This window comes from Phallusia mammillata, chromosome 5 (assembly GCF_965637545.1).
Source record: "Phallusia mammillata chromosome 5, kaPhaMamm4.hap1.1, whole genome shotgun sequence".
In the NCBI taxonomy this organism is placed as follows: Eukaryota; Metazoa; Chordata; class Ascidiacea; order Phlebobranchia; family Ascidiidae; genus Phallusia; species Phallusia mammillata.
In genome coordinates this window covers 21,196,734-21,218,022 of record NC_137256.1, presented here as the reverse complement: position 1 = coordinate 21,218,022, position 21,289 = coordinate 21,196,734, and the positions used below count along the sequence as shown (strand labels likewise).

Genomic DNA, 21,289 nt, shown 5'->3' with positions numbered 1-21,289 from the left:
GTGTTAATCATCATTTGATTTGTTCCGCATTTATTAAACCTTGTTACCATTTTCGTGTGTATCGGCAGCAAGGTAGCTATCCTGGTTAGTTAGCTCGATTATATGCAGTGTGTAGCCGCCGTGTCAAATGTTAAATGCGGTAACGGTAGACACAAATCAAAGAATTATTTAAACGGTTTCACTGAAATTCCTATAGCAAGAGAGTATGGCAAAAGCTTTCAGATTTATAAATGAGCAATCCTGCATTTAAACTTCCAAAAAACGCAATTTTGGTTTTCATTTTTTTCTTTGTGTACCTTATCAGGAAAATTAGCGTTAAAAAACAATAGAGATCAATACAGAAGACTCAAAAAAGGAAGAAAAATGAAGGTGATTTTGATCATCGCGCTGGTGGTGGGAATAGCGCGAGCCCAAGTTCCTACACCTAACATCACAATCGACTGTGCTTCATCATTTGTTGAAATAGAGTAAGTAAACCAACATAGCCTTTTTGTAGAAATTTAATCACTCCTAAATGTTGGAGACTTTTTTAATCCCCATATACACGATAAGCTCAATTGGTGTTTATAACGGCCTACTAGATGATCAATACGTTATTTGGTTGGTTTATTAGTTTAACATAACGAGATATAGTATTTGAATTTCGTAAAATGAATGCAAAAAAACAAGAAGCAAGTAAAAACCTGTAAAAGCAGTAAAAAAGATCTTTTATCGCTGTTATCTTCACGTTTTTTTACTTGCCATTCGCGTTTGTTTTCGCCGTTTTTACTTCTTTTACTGTTATTTACTTGCTTCTTGGTTATTACATTCATTCATTTGTGAATGACACAAGTTGCTGTCGAAACGTTATGTTTTCATACCAATATAGGCTATCGGCTTGTTTGTTTTTGGTTAGGATTTTTATAACCGTGCTTGTGTACTTAAGAAAGAAATCCTATGCACAATTATTTCACTGAACGTATTATGCATATTATAAGATCCGTCGCATCAGATATAAGGCAATACTAGATACATGCTGTATAAACTGTACCGCCAGCAGTTGTTAGATATATTTACATGAAACATTAGGCCATTGTTTCGATGTGTACCTAAATACATCTGCAAAACACAGGAACAAAGGGATGGTTTGATCCGCGAGACAGCACCAATGTACATAACTTGGTGCGAAAAATACATGAGAGGTTTTACCGTTGCGCAGCTATTTCCGGCTTGGTGATTGTTTTAGTGCTTTTGTGTCTTATGATTCCATTCACTAAGCGAAATAAACTCAACCAAACTCAAACCAGACAAAGCTTGCTAAATACAGATAGTTGGCACCAAAAACATTGGCGTCCATTTAAAAGAAATACTCAAAATGTCAAAATGCTCACCTTTAGGACTACTGACTTTCGGGTTCGGTTTAATCTTAAACGTAACAACAAAAATGACTAAAAACCATATCTCTGTCTAAAAAACTGTTCTCTTTACGCCACCTAACGGCGCTAGCAAACTATGTCTGAACTGAGTTTTGTGGAAAAATCTACGTACACCATAACTTACTTGAGCCGCACATTTAGCTGATTTTCGATAAGTGGCGCAAAGAGCACAAATCATACTGAAAAGGGTATATCTCACCTTATGCCTGCGGTTAGGACTATTAGGGTTGGTGGTTAGTTATTATCATTAAATATTCGATGAAACTAACCAAAACATTTAGTTCTTAATGAAATTTATAAAAACTTACTTTCCAACCCTACCCCTATTTAGCCGCTAAATGAAAAATTCAGCTCCTGCGCCACCTACCAAAAATTACCTAAATGTGCGGCTGACGTGAGTTATGGTGTAAGTAGCTCCATCAGTTTGGTGCGAGGTTCTGCGCTTAAGTTCCAACTTCACTTTGTTTTATTTTACAGATTCAGTGAGATGTTTTTGGACGATCTCGTTCTTATGCCAGTAAGGTCGGTGTTCTTCCTAAAGCCTACGGATGATTTGGGAGCAGTTTTCAGTCAGAATCCACCAGTGACCCCTTGTAGCACTTCTGATACCGGAGACTATCTTTCGGCAACGTTTAACAACTTCCAAGAGTGTGCTTTTGCAACTGCGGTTGGTTTAACTTTTTATGTATAAAGTGCAATTGGCAGAACAACTGAATATTAGTAGCTGATTTTTTCTTTTCAATGTCATTTAACAAACAAAGTCAAAGTGCCTATGGGGGCTAGAAGGGGGGTTGCATGGTATCAATAGAAAAACAAGCCACACAAATAAACTTTGCTCGCAGGTTAAAAAGTAAGAAGATGACACACACAAACAGACAGAACACTCATACATTTCCGTTTTGTTTATAACCGTTTATAAACAACTTTGCTGGGTAGCTGACAGTACCCTGGTAAAGACGCCCAGTATAAGATGTCAAAACGTCGGATGTCTTTGTTTATATTTGGCGGTTGAACAAGGACAGTGTATAAAATATGGCTGACAACAACACTGTATTTAGAAAGAATACTCGCTTGTCATCGACGTGCATCTTATTTTTGTAACATTTACATTGCAAGTTGGTCCGATATAAATAAAAGCATAACTTTCAGAGGACTGGCGTATGTAGAGAACTTGTGGTCCGATTTACGCTTGGTTAATTACCTTTTGTAATCTGTTTGAGGCATATTAAACCCTTTAAAAACAGGCCTCTTCTCTAAGGGTTCACTATCCAAAACCGTTAAGGGTTTGGGCGTTGAAATATCTATTGCCGTCAACGTTTTGCAACATAAACACAAATATGTATGATACGGACTATGATTGCTTTGCGCCACCTACCGGCCAGCTAAATGTACGGCTACACGATACAAAATTGTGTATGTTGCGTTTTTAGCAAACAGGAGGACAAATCACATACACTTACCGAGGAGTCCTACTCACTATGCATGACAGCATCGTGGAAAGAGATGTCCGTCATTACTTCACCTTTGAATGCATTTACAGTGACACCTACGAAGTAACAACCGGTCCAATTACAACCTATCTGCCGTAAGTAAAATCACTTATAATCTAAATCAGCGGTTCCCAACCTGTGGGTCGCGAACCCAACTGGGGTCGCCTGACAATTTGCCTGGGGTCGCCTAAGGGAATGGCTTCCAACTCATTTAGGCCATAGACTAATTTAACAAATAAAAAACAAAAGAAATGGGCACCACATTCCTTCCTTTCATTGTTTTTCAAAGTATGTAAACTAGTAACTACATCTGGGGTGGATCTTTAATTTTCGAAGACCTAATTGTTTTCACAAAAAATTGTTCCGAATCAATATTATTAAAAAAAAAAAAAATTGTTAAAATTGGTGAACGTGCTTTTTGTTAAAAGTATATTGGGCTTTGAGTTGGAGTTCGTTTGGCTGCATGCATTAGTGACGTCACCTTGCGTTTTTGTAAAACTCGGCGCCTATGCGTGGGGTCACCGCAACTTGGAAACTGTTTTAAGGGGTCGCGTCACCAGAAAGGTTGGGAAACGCTGATCTAAATCGTTTTTTTCTATCCTTACACACAAAAAGCGGTAAAAATAGCTTTAAACATTGTCATGCACGCCCGTATCTTAAAACAACAAAGAATGTTTCAACCTCAAAAAAGCGAATATATCTCGGCACGCTTGGAAAAGTTGTAAAAATCACTGGCATTATAGGGGTATAACTTACGACGCTTTTTCTGGTAAAAATCCCAAATAAGAGTGTAGGAAAATTCAGTGGGATACTTGCGGTTATTTCCGGCTTGGTGATTGTTTCGGTGCTATTGTATTGCCATAACTCACTAAGCGAATAAAAGTTTCAACTTCAACTCAAAAGTTTAGTTTTCAATCTGTGCCCTGAGCTTTCACCTTTACCCTTTGCATACAGAAATTTCTTTTCCATGGACATGGCCGCTGCTACAATGACTCCAGTCATTTCACTTTGGGAAGATGCTGGCAATTCGATCCCCCTTTCGACTGTCGGTGGCATTTCGACCGCTGATAGAATATATGTGACTATTACCAACAACAATATCTTCCAAATTGAGGTACGTTGTTACCGTTTTTACATACTGCAGACAAATGTTTTTACATACTGCAAGACATATGTTAAAACGACTTATGTCAACTGAATTTGTTTTTTAAGTAAAAACCATTTACAGCATGGCTAAAATACCGCAACTGGAGGCTTTAAAAAACAGAGGAATTTAGAAAAGTCTAACTGCTTGAGGCTAATAATTGTTTAGCTGTTATCGTTTCATCAAAACTTTTTTTCAGGTCATTAGATGTGCCACATCGCTGGAAAGGGCATTTGGCGATCGTTCGCAAGTGGACTTTATAGATGCTGGAGCTGCAGTGGATATGGGTGTAATTTTAGGCACACTTCAAGCCACAACCGTCGTTTTTTCTTTCATGCCGGTTGTTAACGCTTTTGATGACAGGAACGTCACACTGATCTGTGAAGTGGAAGTTTGTGATTTGGCCGCAACTCATACGGGATGCTCAGTAAGTGTGTGTTTGATCGCAATGACACCCGTTAACATGTACACAACTTTAATGCACAATACTGTATACTTTAAACTCCAAACTAGAATCTTCTAGCTCGTTGCCTGCTGGATGAAGACTATAATAAATCTTATGCTTATTGATTCAGAAATAGGTTTAATTTCAATAAGATACCGATGATGCCGGATAGCCGAAATATGTTCAACTTGAAATCAGAAAAATTTCACAACCTTAATCTTTAGTATTTTAAAACACAAACCTTAATCTTTAGTATTTTAAAACACACGTTGTGCTTACAGAAAAGGCGCAAACGAGAAACGGAGGCGAGCGATGAAAACGGACATTACATTGTGTCAGCTTCCTTCCGTATTCTACCAGATTTCGAACCAGCCGGTGACGAACCTCAGCAGAACCAACCAGTAGCCGACGTACCAAGGGACCTCAGTCAGCCTCAGCAAAATAACGACGAAGAAATGTCTACATCTACCACTGAACCAGCTTCAACTACACAAGAACCATCCACAACCACTTTCGAACCATCCACAACCACTTTCGAACCATCAGCAACCACTTTCGAACCATCTACAACTACTCATGAACCATCAACAACCACTAATGAACCATTAACCAACACTGATGAACCATCTAAAACCACCACCACTACCACAACAAAACCATCTTCCACGACCACAGAACCATCTTTCCATGGCGCAGTTGCCCAGAAGAAGCCCAACAACCGTAAACCACACAAAGTCAACCAACACCATAACCAGCATCCAGGTGCTGGTCCAATTTCACGAGTCATGAACGACGATCACAACACCAGCCAGCAAGATCAAGGGGCTTCTCCCAGCTTTTTAGAATACATGAAGAAGGCAGATGTGTTGTTCTACTTGGCCATTGCACTAATGGCGCTTATGGTGGTTGTTATGATGGTGGTTATGTACAAAAAATGTGTGAGAAATAAGAAAGTCGCCCACGTGGAAGATCAAGAATGGGCCAAAAATTAACTTTCGGATTCGTCCAAACTTTGTGCTGTGTCTAAACTTATCTATTAATCTGATTTGTATGTGAACATGTTGTGACATTTTTGCGATTTGTGGAAACGCATATAATCGGAAAAAAGCTTTGAAAATGCCTCAAACCCTAAAAAGTCCACATCGAGTGATAAATATATTATAAGTGACAACAAATTTCTTATCTGTGAAATTTTTATATATTCCACACAGGAAGTGCAATAACTAAGCTACTCCAGTTTCAATAGCACAATATACTTACAATACAATAGTAGGAATATTAGATTGCGATGTTACGTTACCGTGTAAGCTACCTTGTCGGCTATTTTTGTTAGCAAATGTTTCGAGTTTATAGGAGTTTAAAATCCAATTTGTGCTACTTTGAGGCTGGACGGCTGTTTTAGTCGCACTAAAACGAATGGCCAGTAATGTAATGCAAAAACATACAAAATGCACACTCTTCACATAAATGTTTTGCTTTGAAAATGCACACGTATAAAAAGTAAAACCCTGGGACCAATTGTTATTAGGGATTCGAAAAATATAGGTATTCATATTAGGGAAACTGAAAAAACAATGTGGCTGCCAAATTGTTACTACACTGCTTCAATAATAAAGCATACACATAGCGCACAGCGTACAAGAACGGAAACCATTGCGAACGATCCTGCGTTTTATTGTCTTTTGTTTTACAGGAAGGATTGGAGGGCCTTAATCATCAGTTGGTTGTTCCTACATAATCGTGTTATGTGATACTGTTCAGGTACTGTAAAGTAGCATGTTATGTTAACTTAGCCAGTTGAGTCTTGCAAATTGGGGCGTTTTCTACACAGAATTGAGACGCAACGCTAATAAGATACTGAAACCGCAAAATCATAGCAATTCGTTTTCACATGGATTCGGACAATTTATGTAGAAGTGTTCTAGTTTTTTGGGTTGCAAGTTTTTCAACAATAGAGTTAAAACCAATGTCAGTGTCCCCGAGGGATAACATACCCAAAAAAACGTAACCCCAACTTTCGTGGTGGGCTTCGTAGTCGCGCCTAATCTTTAATCCATCAAGCCTGTTTAAAAAAGGAGTCTTTAAACATATGGACTATGTGCAAAAATCTAAATTCGCTTATTATGCCATAAAATACAAGAAAATTTGCTATAGTGGATTGTAAACCAATAAGATAATCGGTGATTTTTTAAAGCTATCAAGTTTTCAAGTAATTGGTTAAGGAACGTAATAGAAGCGCAGAAAAGATGCACAATGGAGTAAACCTTTTCCATTGAATCTGGGTTGTAAGTGGGCCTAAAATTTTTACCCGAAATGCCCCGAACCGGAAGGTACAGGCCTGAAACCAATTGTTTGCAAAAAAAGATGCTATACATCAGCGGTTCCCAAACTGGGGTTCTTTAGAGGTCCGTGAGGCAATTTTTGGGGGACCGCGAAGCGGTTGAAGTAATTCTATAATCTTATTTGGCGACAGTTTATGCCACTAAATAAGTTGAAATCAAAGTAGAATTGAGAATCGACTGTCTCTATTGCTAAACTATTGCCTTTATTGAATGACAACTATCAAAAAATGCAATTGTTCGCGCACAATCGCAATGTTTTTTGTCCTGTTTGTGATGTCACATGCTGTCTTTGGATGATTGTTAGGCGCAATTTTGCATAACTAGCTAAAATCCTGCAATCAACTTTCGTTTGTGTGAAATACACATTTAGGCTTAAGGACCGCGAGCCCTCGAAATGATGGCGAAGGGGCCGTTTTGAAAAAAATATGAAAAAGTTTGGGAATCACTGCAATACATAGACAGAAAATTGTCGCAATCGCGGCATGAATGATGTCAAGTGTGAAGTCAAGTCTAGATGAAGCCTGTTTTAGTTAAAGCTTACAACTATACATTGAACTAAAATGTAATGGAATGATGCTTAAAGCAAGTTGTTTTTTTGTTCATGGTGTTTTCAAATTAGTATGCAATGGGTTTTCCGCATTGACAGCCAAACTGCTTTGAGGGTTCTATTGAAGAAGTTAAAAGCACTTTGAAAAAAACAAGCTGAGATTTAATATGCAGCTTCAGCCTTTACATTTTAAAACATAGTTATTCTTTATAAAATAGCAGTGGATCATTTGATTTGCCTCGTCTGTTTAGTAAAACAAAAAGTGAAGACAAAAGAGCAAAAAAGAATGAAGGCGATTTTGATCATCGCATTAATAGTGGGAATAGCGCAGGCCCAGCCTAACATTAACATCGACTGCGCCTCCTCATCTGTTGAAATACAGTAAGTGATCCTATAGCAGGGGTGGCTAAATTGTGGCTCTCGAGCCGCATGCGGCGCTTTGAGTCTTTGATTGCGGCTCTTTAATGTTGCACATACATTTCCCCATCGTGCAGTTGTTTGACCAGATGATAAAGCAATGCATTCTATGGTATTAACAATAGACCGACTGTTTGTAATAACCAGTAAACCTTCAGCAAACGAACATTATTATACAGAAGCGTGATAGCTTGTGCATTGTAGTCAAATATATTGTCAGATTTAAGCTATATGTCAGGGCTGACAATAAAAGCATTTTACATTTGTATTGCTGCTTATACTAGCAATAACTGCAAAGTTTAAACCTGTGTGTCTTATCTGTCAAACTTTGCTCAATCATTACAAAACTAGCAACTTGAAACGTTATTACGAAGCTAAATACAAAAACGTTTCCGTCATATCAGCCTAATATCAAACACCTTGCAGCCCAGGTGGAGACTCACAGTATCACCACACAACAATAATCATTATTTGATAGCGTACACTTCATTGTGAGTGAATTAATTCGTTTTCAATTTTTTGTGTTGCGGCTCTTTTCAAACTAAGCTTTGTGATATGCGGCTCGAACATAAAGCAGGTCTAGCCACCCCTGCCCTATAGCCTTTACTGTTACCTCAAAGGCACTTTTCGCCTCATTCCATTTTTCATTGTTTCAGATTCAGCGAAACGTTTTTGGATGGATTGGTCATCATGCCTGTAAGGTCAGTTTTCTTTCTGAAGCCCACAGATGATCTGTCACAAGTTTATAGTCAAAGTCCACCAGTTACCCCTTGCAGCACCACTGATACAGGAGACGTTCTGTCGGTGACTTTCAGCAATTTTCAAGACTGTGCATATGCTATCGCGGTATGTAGAACTTAAGTTAAGTATGCCACAAGGCCTATAGTCAGGTTTGTCTAAAATGTCGATAGGAAACGGTAACGGTAAAATACATTAACTGTTGTTCGAAAAGGCTTTCAACAGTCAATAAAAAGTGAATTAGTTATATGTCAACAGTAAAACAGAAACACATTCCTAAGCAATAAAAAGTATTTTCAAGTTCTGACCTGTACGTTAAAGAACTTTAAAACAGGCATTAAAATTTGTTAATGCGGAATAGCTTAACAGATTAAACATGTCAGTGTGAGTGCTGGTTAAGCGCGCTTTTCGTAAAAACAACTATAAGGACAAAAGCGCTTAGACTCCTCGCTATTGCCTGAAGTGACTGTTTTACTTATTATGTTCATAATTTATGCTTTGCAAGTAAAATGTAATTGCTGAAATGCTTCGCGGGATAAAAAGGGTTAAAAGCCGTTGACTTAGTACATTTTTTTTCACATAAAATATAAACCACGTAGGTTTATAACGCAAAAAGTTATAGTGTACACTTAATAAGTTAACATTTTCACTCTTTTGCCTTTGTATGCGCACAATCGTACAATGCTTTCATGTTGGTATGTTAACCAAATATTTTTCACCGTAAATTTAGCTCTTGTTCGTTTGTTCAATCTTTTTCTATCGGTTGTACAAGGTCTGAATGTGTCATGGTATTAGCGCGTAAGTCAATAGAGTTTTTTTCACTTTTCTTTTTTTTTCTTTTTTTTTCCCGGGGTTCGAACCCAGGACACCCCCGGAGACGAATCCCGATCAAGGTTTTTATGTCTGTTTATTGGTCAGGCGCGCCAGGCTATTCGGCCAAGTTCCTTTTTTTCGCGGGGTTCGAACCCAGGACACTCCCGGGGACGAATCCCGATCAAGGTTTTTTTTATGTCTGTATGTGGGTCAGGCGCGCCAGACCATTCGGCCAAGTTCCTGCCCCTCGTAACTACATTACATGCCAGAAACCTATTGCGCCCTCCATTGGTCCATAACGTTTTAACGTTGTGCAGCTATGTTCCACCTTGGTGACTGTTTTAGTGTAATTCTGTTGCAGTATGTTTTTGACAAAGCGAGAAAACTCAAGGTAGTTAAGATTTTTGCCTAGGGAAACGCATAAAAAAAGATAAGAACACACAACCCTGTTTCCCAAGTTGGTTTCACTGACCAATGAATCACGCAACCGACATTTTTCTGTTTATTCATAGCATAACGCAGGGGAAATAACATACACCTACCGAGGAGTCCTACTCACTATGCATGACAGCGTCGTGGAAAGAGATGTCCGTCATTATTTCACATTTGAATGCATTTACAGTGACACCTACGACGTTGCAACTGGTCCAATTACAACCTATCTGTCGTAAGTAAAAAACAAGTAAAAATGTTTCAGTTCCTGCACAACTTGCACAGTATTGGTTCCACCTATGAAAATCAGTGCCTCTCCAACGTTTTAATCATGCAGCACACTAAAAACTGAACATTTTACATGCCGAAACGCATAAATTTAAAACAAAAATAAGTTGCAACATTGATGTGAAAAGCAGTACATGATTTTAGTAAAAAAATACGGTAAACGAGTATCTACTACTGGCAAGCACATCTGTATGAATCTGACTAACGAGTATGTCCGGATACACTTGGCAACTATCTCACTGTACACTTTTGTTCTCCGTGGCACACAGTTAAAGCATCACTGTTGTAGAGCATGATTTAGGCATATGAAAATCGCATACCTATATTCATCAATTTAGGATTAGCACTAACACTGGCTCAATTTAACACAACAGCAGAAAAAAGAATTAACATTTACACAACTTGTCAGGAGTTTCTTCACCGGCGAACAGTTGGATGCGACAATTACACCTGTCTTGTCTCTGTGGTACGATTCCGCTTTCTCAATCCCACTTCCTCCAGATCGCGGCACTTCAACCGACGACACAATCTATGTGACTATTTCGAGTGGAAGCTTCTTTCAAATCGAGGTATTATTTTAACCCTTTTTTCAATTGGCTTTTAATGCCTTTTGCAAATGCCATCTATAGCCCAGGCTAATTAGGCAGATTTAAAAAAACACAAATATATAAACGTTAAAGGTTAATACAAAACTGATAAAAAAAATTTCCATGAGGAGAATTGCTAACTTAAAAAAAGATTATTATTAATTTGACATAAGTAAGAATGTTTACGAAGTTAATACAGAAATAAATGGTAATTTAAAGTCTAGATGTTTACCGAGTGAATGCTCAAGACAAGCCGCAACTTTCTGAAACGACAAGATACGTAGTTATGTGATAAATAATTTTGACTCTAATTGTTACAATTTTTTTTTCTTAACCGGGTCGTTTACAAATAAAACGCTTAGTTGACTGAAGTCAAATCAACAGTACTGCCGTGTCTTGGCGATGTAATACACAGCAGTCTACACTTGTATTTACAAAACCACTTATTGACAGGTCATCACTTGCATCACAACTGTGGAAATAGGAGTAACGGGATTTTCTGATCGTTCGAGAATTGAGTTTATAGAAAACGGTGCTGCAGTGGAAGGGAGTGTAGTCATAGGCGCACTCAAGGCAACTACTGCTGACTTTTCCTTCAGCCCAAGCATAAACAATTTCGGCAATAAAAACACCACTCTGATGTGCGAAGTGGAAGTCTGTGATTTGGTTAACGCCCCCGGAGGATGCTCGGTAAGTAATCGTCTGCTTGTTATGCAAGAAACAACACAAAATAAAATAGATTTACATACTTCGTTGTAATTCTTAGAAACGGCGCAAACGAGAAACGGATGAGAGCGGCGCAAACGGGCATTATATCGTGTCAGCCTCCTTCCGAGTTGTACCGCCTAGTGAGGTCTCCCTGCAGGAGGAACCAGTTGCTGATGTGTCGAGAGACCCAGATGTTTCTGAGCAAAACCCTGAAACGGAATTATCCACAAGCACAACTGAACCAGCTACAACCACTTCTGAACTATCTACAACCACTGATAAACCAACTACAACCACTTCTGAACCAACTACAGCAATCTCTAAACCATCCACGACCACTCGTGAACCATCTACAGTCACTACCAAACCATCTACTACGACAACAAGCAGAGTTGCCCAGAAGAAGCCCAACAACCGTAAACCACACAAAGTCAACCAACACCATAACCAGCATCCAGGTGCTGGTCCAATTTCACAAGTCATGAACGACGATGACACCAACAGGCATGATCAAGAGGCTTCCCAAAGCGTTTTTGAATACATGAAGAAGGCAGATGTGTTGTTCTACTTGGCCATTGCACTACTGGCGCTTATAGTGGTTGCTATGATGGTGGTGATGTACAAAAAATGTGTGAGAAATAAGAAAGTCGCCCGCGTTGAAGATCAAGAATGGGCCAAAAATTAACTTTTGGATTCATCCAAACTTGGTGCACCTAAACTATCTATAGATCTGTATATGTGTGTGAATATGTTGTGACATTTTTGCGATTTGTGGAAACGTATATAACCGGAACAAAGCTTTGAAAATGCCTCTAACCCTAAAAAGTCCACATCGAGTGATAAATATATTATAAGTGACAACAAATTTGCTTATCTGTGACATTTTCGTATATTCCACACAGCAAGTGATATAACGCAGCTGCTCCAATTTCCATAGCACAATACTATTACAATATATAGGCATTTTAGATTGCGATGTTACGTTACTGTGTACGTTGTCGTCTAATTTTTTAGCAAATGTTTCGAGTTTATATGAATTTAAAACCAATTTGTGCTACTTTAAGGCTGACGTCGGTTTTAGTTGCACTAAAACTGATGGCCAGTAATGTAATCGCATATACGAAATGCACATTCTTTATTTAAACCAGAGCAGTGCAACATTTTTCGTCGGTGGGCCATTGTGGAACCGAACAAGCAATATGACCATACCAGTATATTACTACACTGCTTCGATAATAAAGCATACACATAGCGCACATACGTACGAGAACGGAAACTATGTTGCGAACGATCCTGCGTTTAATTGTCTTTTGTTTTACAGGAAGGATTGGCCTTAAATAGAGGGCCTTAATCATCAGATCAGATGGTTGTTCCTACAAAGACGTCTTATGTGATACTGTTCAGGTACTGTGAAATAGCATGTTATGTAACCTTAGCCAGTTGAGTCAAATCTTGTAAATCGGGGCGTTTTCTACACAGAATTGAAAGCAAGGCTAACAAGATACAGAAACCGCAAAATCATAGCAATCCGTTTTCACATGGATTCGCAACCCAAAACTCTCTAGCAACCCCAAAAACTAGAACACTTCAACAACTTATGTAGAAGTGTTCTAGTTTTTTGGGTTGCTAGAGGGTTGAAACCAATGTCAGGTCCCCGTGGGACAACATACCTCCAAAAACGTAACCCCAACTTCGTGGGCTTCGTAGTCGCGCCTAATCTTTTATCCAACAAGCATGTTGTAAAAAGGTGCTCGTTAAACATATGGACTATGTGCAAAAAGTAAATTCGCCTATTATAAAATAGAAGAAAATTTGCTGCAGTGGGTTGTAAACCAATGAAAAAAAGCGGTGTTTTTTAAAGCTATTAAGTTTTCAAGTAATTGGCTAAGGAACGTAATAGAAGCGCAGAAAAGCTGCACAATTGATTAAACCTTTTCCATTGAATCTGGGTTGTAAGTGGGCCTAACATTTGTACCCGAAATGCCCCGAACCCGAAGGTACAGGCCTGAAACCGATTGTTTGCAAAAAAAGTATGCTATATATAGACTGAAAATTGTCGAAATCGCGGCATAATTGATGCCAAGTGTGAAGTCAAACCTAAATGAGGCGTGTTTTAGTTAAAGCTGACAACTGTACATTAAACTAAAATGTAATGGAATTATGCTCTAAGCAAGTTTTTTTGTTCATGGTGTTTTTAAATGAGTATGCAATGGGTTTTACGTATTGACGGCCAAACTGCTTTGAGGGTTCTATTTAAAAAGTTAAGAAACACTTAAAAAAACAAGATGAGATTTAATATGCAGCTTCAGTCTTTACATTTAAAAACATAGTTATTCTTTATAAAATAGCAGTGGTCGCTTTATTTGCCTCGTCTGTTTAGTAAAACGAAAAGGGAAAACTGTATCAGAGCAAAAAAACACAAACTAAAACGGAAACCGAAGACAAAAGAGCAAAAAAGAATGAAGGCGATTTTGATCATCGCACTTATTGTAGGAATAGCGCAGGCCCAGCCTAACATTAACATCGACTGCGCCTCCTCATCTGTTGAAATACAGTAAGTGGTCCTATATAGCCTTTACTATTACCCCAAGGCACTTTTCGCCTCATTCCATTATTCGTTGTTTACAGATTCAGCGAAACGTTTTTGGATGGATTGGTCATCATGCCTGTAAGGTCAGTTTTCTTTCTGAAGCCCACAGATGATCTGTCACAAGTATTTAGTCAAAGTCCACCAGTTACCCCTTGCAGCACCACTGATACCGGAGACGTTCTGTCGGCGACTTTCAGCAATTTTCAAGACTGTGCATTTGCTATCTCGGTAGGTAGAACTTAAGTTAAGTATGCCACAAGGCCTATAGTCAGGTTTGCCTAGGGTAGTAATTCTTAACCTTTCATAGGTCGTGCCCACCTTAAAAGAACCCTATAGGAACCCATGGCCCCCTTCAGTGCTAGATTAAGGGTCTGCTGGCCTGTAGGCACAATTTATAAGTGGCCCGAAAATCAGGATTGCCAACTAAAAAATTAGAATTATCAGTGTTGCCAAATCATTCTACTGATTTTAAAGTGGCCTGGATTTTTGACTGGCCTGTAGGCACGTGCCTACTTTGCCTAATGGTTAATCCGGCACTGGCCCCCTTGAGTAACCCCGTGCTCATCGCAAACTGCAGATAAACAATTCACTAAACTTAAATTCAGGATCCATCGGTAAGTTATATGTATTAATTTTTTCGTGAAACATATAAGTCTGGCGTTACCCCGATTTTTGTAGTTAAAAACTTAGGAATAAAAAGCTTAGAACCCCCTGTATGGTGGCGGCCGATGGCTGCCACAATGCATTTCAAAGGCAATGGTAGTTCTCGGCCACGGGTTGAACAAAAAATGTTTTTTTGCTTTTTATTTTTTTGAAAACTTTTTTTATTTCATTTTTTTCCTTTTGAAATATTTTTTGTTTAAAAAAATTTTGTAATTATTTTTATTTATTTTGGAATATTTTTATTTTTTGTAATTTTTTATAGGTTATTTTTATTTTTTTGAATGGCAGCTGTCGGCCACCATACCCCTGGCCTGTTAAAGAAGCATATTTGTCAAGCACTCACTTCATATTTCACTCTTTAAACACATTACCTCACCTGAAATTATAAAGCGTTATAAAGCACATAGGTTTACAACGTAACCGAGTTATACATAGTGTACACTTAAGGAAGTGTTCTATTTAATTTTCTTTCTTTTTGCATTTGTTTGCGCACAACCGTACAATGCATTCATGTTGGTATGTTTACCAAATCTTTTTCACCGTAAATTTGTATTTGCACAGAAAATAAAATAGCCATCATTAAGACATAAATTTACTAGCATCGTACAATATCACAAACTATACCTCGGTTTGATGAATTTTCCAGTTCTGACCAAACCTAAATACCTCAGATCGAAAAGTACAATTTCTCCGATATATGCTCACATAGTTATAAACCAGTGGTTCCCAAACTATGCGCCGCGGCACACTTGTGTGCCGCGAGATGTCATTAGGTGTACCGCCAAAAATACTGAAATTAAAATCTATCAAGTAGAGCGGTAGTACCAGGTGCTTAGACCACTAGGACAACATGCTCCACGTCTCTGGGATGTTCAACTAGGCTATTTAACTATGAGAGTGACCTGTATAGCGGCTTTATGACCTCATAGTTAGTGCCTTTGTTAGCTAAAAAATTATTCAAATGTTCGAAGTGCGCCAAATAATTTTTGTTTTTTCGAAAATGCGCCTTAAAAGAAAAAAGTTTGGGAACCACTGTTATAAACACTCGAGTATTATAGGTGCCTTATTACCGCCACCTACCGACGCTATAATTTTTCGATTGGGCAACCTTTTTCTAAAGGGAGATTAACCATGTCTTTATAATAGTATTTACAAGAAACCACTTGTGCACTGGTTTGCGCTCAATAACGTTTCAACGGTGCGCGGCTATTTTTCGGCTTGGTAACTGTTTTAGTGTAATTGTGTTGCAGTGTGTTTTTGACCAAGCGAAATAAACTCAACTCAAGCCGAGGTGGTTCAGATTTTTCGCATGAAAAAAAGACAAAACACACAACCCCGTTGGGCCAAGTCGGTTTCATTGCCTTTTTTAATCACCTAACCCAGTGGTCGGCAACCTTTTTTTTATTACTGCGGACCGTTTTTGAAACTGAAATTTTATCGCGGCCGACCTTAAAAAGCTACAAATATTCAGCAATAACAACGCCTAAAATAGTTTATCATACCCAGGATACGTGGGCAAAATGTTTTGAAGCATTTTACCTAAAAAAGTATATGGCCCGGTAACGAACTCCTCGCGGACCGGCGGTTTATGCCGACCACTGACATGACCACTGACTCATTTTTTTTGTAAATTCGTAGCATGCCGCTGGACAAATCACATACACCTACCGAGGAGTCTTACTCACTATGCATGACAGCGTCGTGGAGAGGGACGTCCGTCATTACTTCACCTTTGAATGCATTTACAGTGACACCTACGACGTTGCAGGCGGTCCAATTACAACCTATCTGGCGTAAGTAAAATAGCATGTAAAAAAAGTTAAATTCTTTTTCAAAAAATCATCACACCTTAATAAGGTTTCTACCTATATGAATTAGTGCATTTCCAACGCTTCAATCTTGCAGCACACCAAAAATGCGCCTTTTGTTCGCATTTTAGGCCGAATTGCATGAATTTAAAAAGAAAAATTTTTTTTTCAAAAAATCGACGAACCTATCCTTACACATTATTACAAAACGCGGGGGAAATAGCTTTAAACACTGTATGCACGTCCGCATCAAGTCTTAAAACACCAAAGAATGTTTTAACCTCAAAAAGCGAATATTTCGCGGGAAAAGTTGTAAAAATCACTGGCATTATACAGGTATAACTTTACAGGTAAAAATCCCTACTAAGAGTACAGGAAACTACAAATAATTGCGCAGTTATTTCCGGCTTAGTGATTGTTTTGCCACATTTTTTTTCACTAAGCGAAATAAACTCAACTCCCAAGTTTCAATTTCAACTCAAAAGTTTGGTTTTCAATCTGTGCCCTGAACTTTGACCTTTACTCTTTGCATACAGAAATTTCTTTTCCATGGACATGGCCACTGCTACAATGACTCCAGTTATTTCACTTTGGGAAGATGCTGGCAATTCGATCCCCCTTTCGACTGTCGGTGGCATTTCGACCGCTGATAGAATATATGTGACTATTACCAACAATAATATCTTCCAAATTGAGGTACGTTGTTACTGTTTTTACATACTGCGCACACGTATAAACAGGCAAGACAAAATGTCAAAACGACTTACGCCAAATTAAATTGTTTGTTTTTTTAAGTAAAAACTCTTTTCAGCATGTCTAAAATACCTCAAGTCAAGGCTCACAAAGAAAGAGTGCAATTCAAAAAAAATTAACCGATTGAGACTAACTGCTTAGCTGTTATTTGGACATAAAACTCCTTTTTCAAGGTAATTAGATGTTCCACATCGGTAGAAAGGGCATTTGGTGATCGTTCGCAAGTGGACTTTATAGATGCTGGAGCTGCAGTGGATATGGGTGTAATTTTAGGCACACTTCAAGCCACAACCGTCGATTTTTCTTTCATGCCGGTTGTTAACGGTTTTGATGACAGAAACCTCACACTAATCTGTGAAGTGGAAGTTTGTGATTTGGTACAAACTCATACGGGATGCTCAGTAAGTGTGTGTTTGATCGCAATGATACCCGTTAACATATACACAACGCAATACTGTATACTTTAAACTCCAAACTAGAATCTCCTAGCTCGTTGCTTGGTGGATGAAGACTTTTAGTATTTTAAAACACACGTTGTGCTTACAGAAAAGGCGCAAACGAGAAACAGAGGAAAGTGGTGCAAACGGGCATTACATTTTGTCAGCTTCCTTCCGTATTCTACCAGATTCTGAACCACCCAGTGATAAACCCCAGCAGAACCAACCAGTAGCCGACGTACCAAGGGACCCAAGTCAGCCTCAGCAAATTAACGACGAAGAAATATCCACATCTACCACTGAACCAGCTTCAACTACACAACAACCATCCACAACCACTGATGAACCATCAACAACCACTGATAAACCATCTACAACCACTACCAAACCATCTACTACGACAACAAACAGAGTTGTCAAGAAGAAGCCCAAAAACCGTAAACCACACAAAGTTATTCAACACAATAACCAGCAACCAGGTGCTGGTCCAATTTCACGAGTCATGAACGACGATGACGACACCAGCAAGCATGACCAAGAGGCTTCCCAAAGCGTTTTTGAATACATGAAGAAGGCAGATGTGTTGTTCTACTTGGCCATCGCACTAATGGCGCTTATAGTGATTGTTATGATGGTGGCGATGTACAAAAAATGTGTGAGAAATAAGAAAGTCGCTCACGTGGCAGATCAAGAATGGGCCACAAATTGAACATTTGGTCAATAAAAACAGATCTTATTTGTAAGATCACTTATGGATGTGAACATTTTGCGTTGTTTAAAATGTATATAACCGGAGCAAAGCTTTGAAAATGCCATAAACCCTTATAGTATGACCATGCAACATGTAATTATTAATGATGATAACAGTGTGACTAAATCTTTCCTTCTCTTAAATCTACTTGAATATTATACTCTGAATTTACCAGTTAAACTACGCCAGTAAAATAAAAATCGGATGCAATAAAATATGAATCAAGCTTGCTTAAAATGTGATTGGTCTTCATTGTTTACGTCCTAGTTTAATGTTGTTATCAAATGCTTTTGATTTGATTTTGGATGAGTTTAGGTTCAGTTTTCAAAACAAATTTGATAAACCTATTAAAAATGTTTTAATTGGTCGAACGTTGCTGTGTTGTTGTCTGTTTGTTTAGCGACGGTAAAAGTGCTTGTTCTGTAAAAGGTGTAAACATTGAGTCAAAGGAAGTGTACTATTACTGCCTGATACCGGAAAACTTCAGACAGAAATAAAGAGCTTATTTGGTGTACGTATTGTTGTAAATTCTCGAAAAACTTCTCTAAAAGTGTACATCTTGTTGTTTTAATTTAAAACTACCATTTTCCAGTCTTGTTAAGCCATCAATACGGATGAGAATTTTTTAGGGGGATAGGACAATAAGGCAAATACATGACACAGCCTACACTTGAATGGTCCTAAATGCCTATATAGTCCTAAATGCCTTTTATTTAAGGATTTGTTTAAAGCATGATTGTGGAATCAACCTAACAATATTGTTGCCTGTTTATAACTGCATTGTGTTCGTTGCACACATACAGTAAACAAAGATACAAGAGAACAGAAGTCATTGTCAATAAGCCCGCGTTTAATTGTCTTTTGTTTTTCAGGAAGGCATGAAGAACCTTAATCATCAGTTGCTTGTTTGTGCAGTTTTGTTGGATGAAAATGTTACGGTATACAGTAGATAGGCTTAGTGAGCTTGTTAGCTAGTTCAATCGACTGGTAGCCAGGATGCGTTTATTGCACAGTTGAGCAGTCTTAAAGATACAGATTTTTTTAAATTCAATGTTTTTTGAAATCAAAGCAAAATTCAAGAAGATAGTCGTATATTACAGAAAATACTAGTACAGACAAGAGAGTAAAAAGAATGAAGGAGATTTTGATCATCGCGCTAATGATGGGAATAGTGCAAGCCAATGGTGGACCTAACACCACATTAGACTGCGCCTCTTCATATGTTGAAATACAGTAAGCTACCCCAAATTCAGTGTATACCACAGGTTTTACTATTCCAAGTTAAGATAGCCTATTATCTTATACTCAAAGGTATTGGTCCTATATTTTTACCCCTTGACCTTATAATCCTTGCCTAAACCAGATATCCCCATTTGAGACAGTACTCCAAAATGTAAAACATTGCTTTAACTATTTTGGTGCAATATGTGCATATTACTGTACACTGTTACAGTAAGCTTGTTTATCTAAATCAGGGTGTTTCGAGACTATAAGAATGAGGGAGTACTTTGGGGTTTCGAAAATAGCAGGCGGGCTGCAATGTAGGGAAACCCTTTTGTATCGTTGTGCAAGCTGGACGCGGGGGTTGTGCAAGCTGGAGAGGAAGGATAGGCCTTTCCAACAATGTCTCGGTCGCCCTTCTGCGATCTCAACCTTGGCTGTAGCTAGTTCGAGAATTTGTGGTCATGAAAGTATACCAGGTGCCGACATATACTTTCATGACCACAAACCTTTATTTGTGGCACCTGGTATACTTTCATCGCTAGGTGACGCATTTCCATGGGGGCGCAACGCGGGGGTTGTGACCGATTGTTCTTCTAATCGACTTTATCTTTTGAGAACCAAATGTTATTACCACCACGAAGCACATCTACTAGCACTCAGTTACAACTGTTTCAAAGTTCATAAAAAACGCATTATGTCCCCACAAAAAGCGCAAAAGTCTACAATTGGTCCCTTACAATATGCATGCATGTTAACCTGCAATATGATCATGAGCGTATTGTTTAGGACTGTGACTACTTCAATCAATACGATAATTGAATGCAGAAAGTGTTTGCAAAAAAACTACCGGCCGCAATCCGTTAAATTTTTTGCCTTCTTTTGTTGACAGATTCAAGGAGACATTTTTAGATGGATTGGTCGACTTGTCCGTAAGAACGGTTTTCTTTCTTAAGCCCACAGACGATTTAGATGCAATTCTGAGTCAGAATACAGCAGTTACCTCTTGCAGCACCACTGACACCGGCGACTTTCTAACGGCAACTTTCAGTAACTTTCAAGAATGTGCATACAATATAATGGTAAGTAGAAATTGAGTGTCCAGAGGTATAGAGTCTAGACCAGGGGTCGGCAACCCCTGGCACCCGTGCCAAGGTTGGCACGCGAGGTGGTTTTTCATGGCACGCCAACCGATTTGCGTGTTTATATTAAAGTAACAATTTAACCTGTTACACTGCTTGTTTATAGTTTTTATCGTATCATTGTTATAAAATTCAGCCTTACATACACAAAACGCTCTGTTTTCTCTTTATTATTGATATCTGCTGGCACGTACCACAATAAATTAGAAAAACTTTGGCACGCGAGGTCATTAACACATCGAAATAACAAGTAAATTGGCACGCGTCGCCTAAAAGGTTGCCGACTCCTGGTCTAGACTAATACCAAGAAACCTCACAATAACTTAAGGATACCTTGGCTTGCCTTGTAACTTTATGCATTGTTGCACACAAAAACAAGATGAATTGAATTTGGTAACCTAATCATGCTTTTCAAAACCTAAACTTACACCAAAGATCCGGTAGCTTGTTGACACAAACCTAGGAGAATTTATAACTTGAGAAGGCAATTGAGCCACTATATCCCATAAACTACGCAGTATGCACCAAACACGACTAAAGGCCCGTTTACACTATGCG

The 21,289-nt window shown here is 38.5% G+C and overlaps 3 protein-coding genes across 3 annotated transcripts; all 3 read left to right on the top strand.

Moving 5' to 3' along the window:
* The first annotated feature begins 279 nt into the window (after positions 1-279).
* Positions 280-5,669, top strand: LOC145229436 (uncharacterized). Its single transcript, XM_080094775.1, has 6 exons — positions 280-467; positions 1,893-2,082; positions 2,846-3,000; positions 3,860-4,019; positions 4,249-4,476; positions 4,776-5,669. Exons 1-6 carry the CDS (start codon positions 364-366, stop codon positions 5,484-5,486), a joined length of 1,548 nt encoding a protein of 515 aa, XP_079950901.1. The 5' UTR covers positions 280-363; the 3' UTR covers positions 5,487-5,669.
* Positions 5,670-7,669: 2,000 nt separating this feature from the next.
* LOC145229685 (uncharacterized) lies at positions 7,670-12,656 on the top strand. Its single transcript, XM_080095020.1, has 6 exons — positions 7,670-7,764; positions 8,457-8,646; positions 9,864-10,018; positions 10,481-10,640; positions 11,112-11,348; positions 11,425-12,656. Exons 1-6 carry the CDS (start codon positions 7,670-7,672, stop codon positions 12,049-12,051), a joined length of 1,464 nt encoding a protein of 487 aa, XP_079951146.1. The 3' UTR covers positions 12,052-12,656.
* A 1,039-nt stretch (positions 12,657-13,695) lies between these two features.
* LOC145230662 (uncharacterized) lies at positions 13,696-18,896 on the top strand. The gene is made up of 6 exons (XM_080096155.1): positions 13,696-13,920; positions 13,995-14,184; positions 16,258-16,412; positions 16,964-17,123; positions 17,354-17,581; positions 17,727-18,896. The coding sequence occupies exons 1-6, from the start codon at positions 13,826-13,828 to the stop codon at positions 18,324-18,326; spliced, it is 1,428 nt and encodes a 475-aa protein (XP_079952281.1). The 5' UTR covers positions 13,696-13,825; the 3' UTR covers positions 18,327-18,896.
* The last annotated feature ends 2,393 nt before the right edge of the window (positions 18,897-21,289 follow it).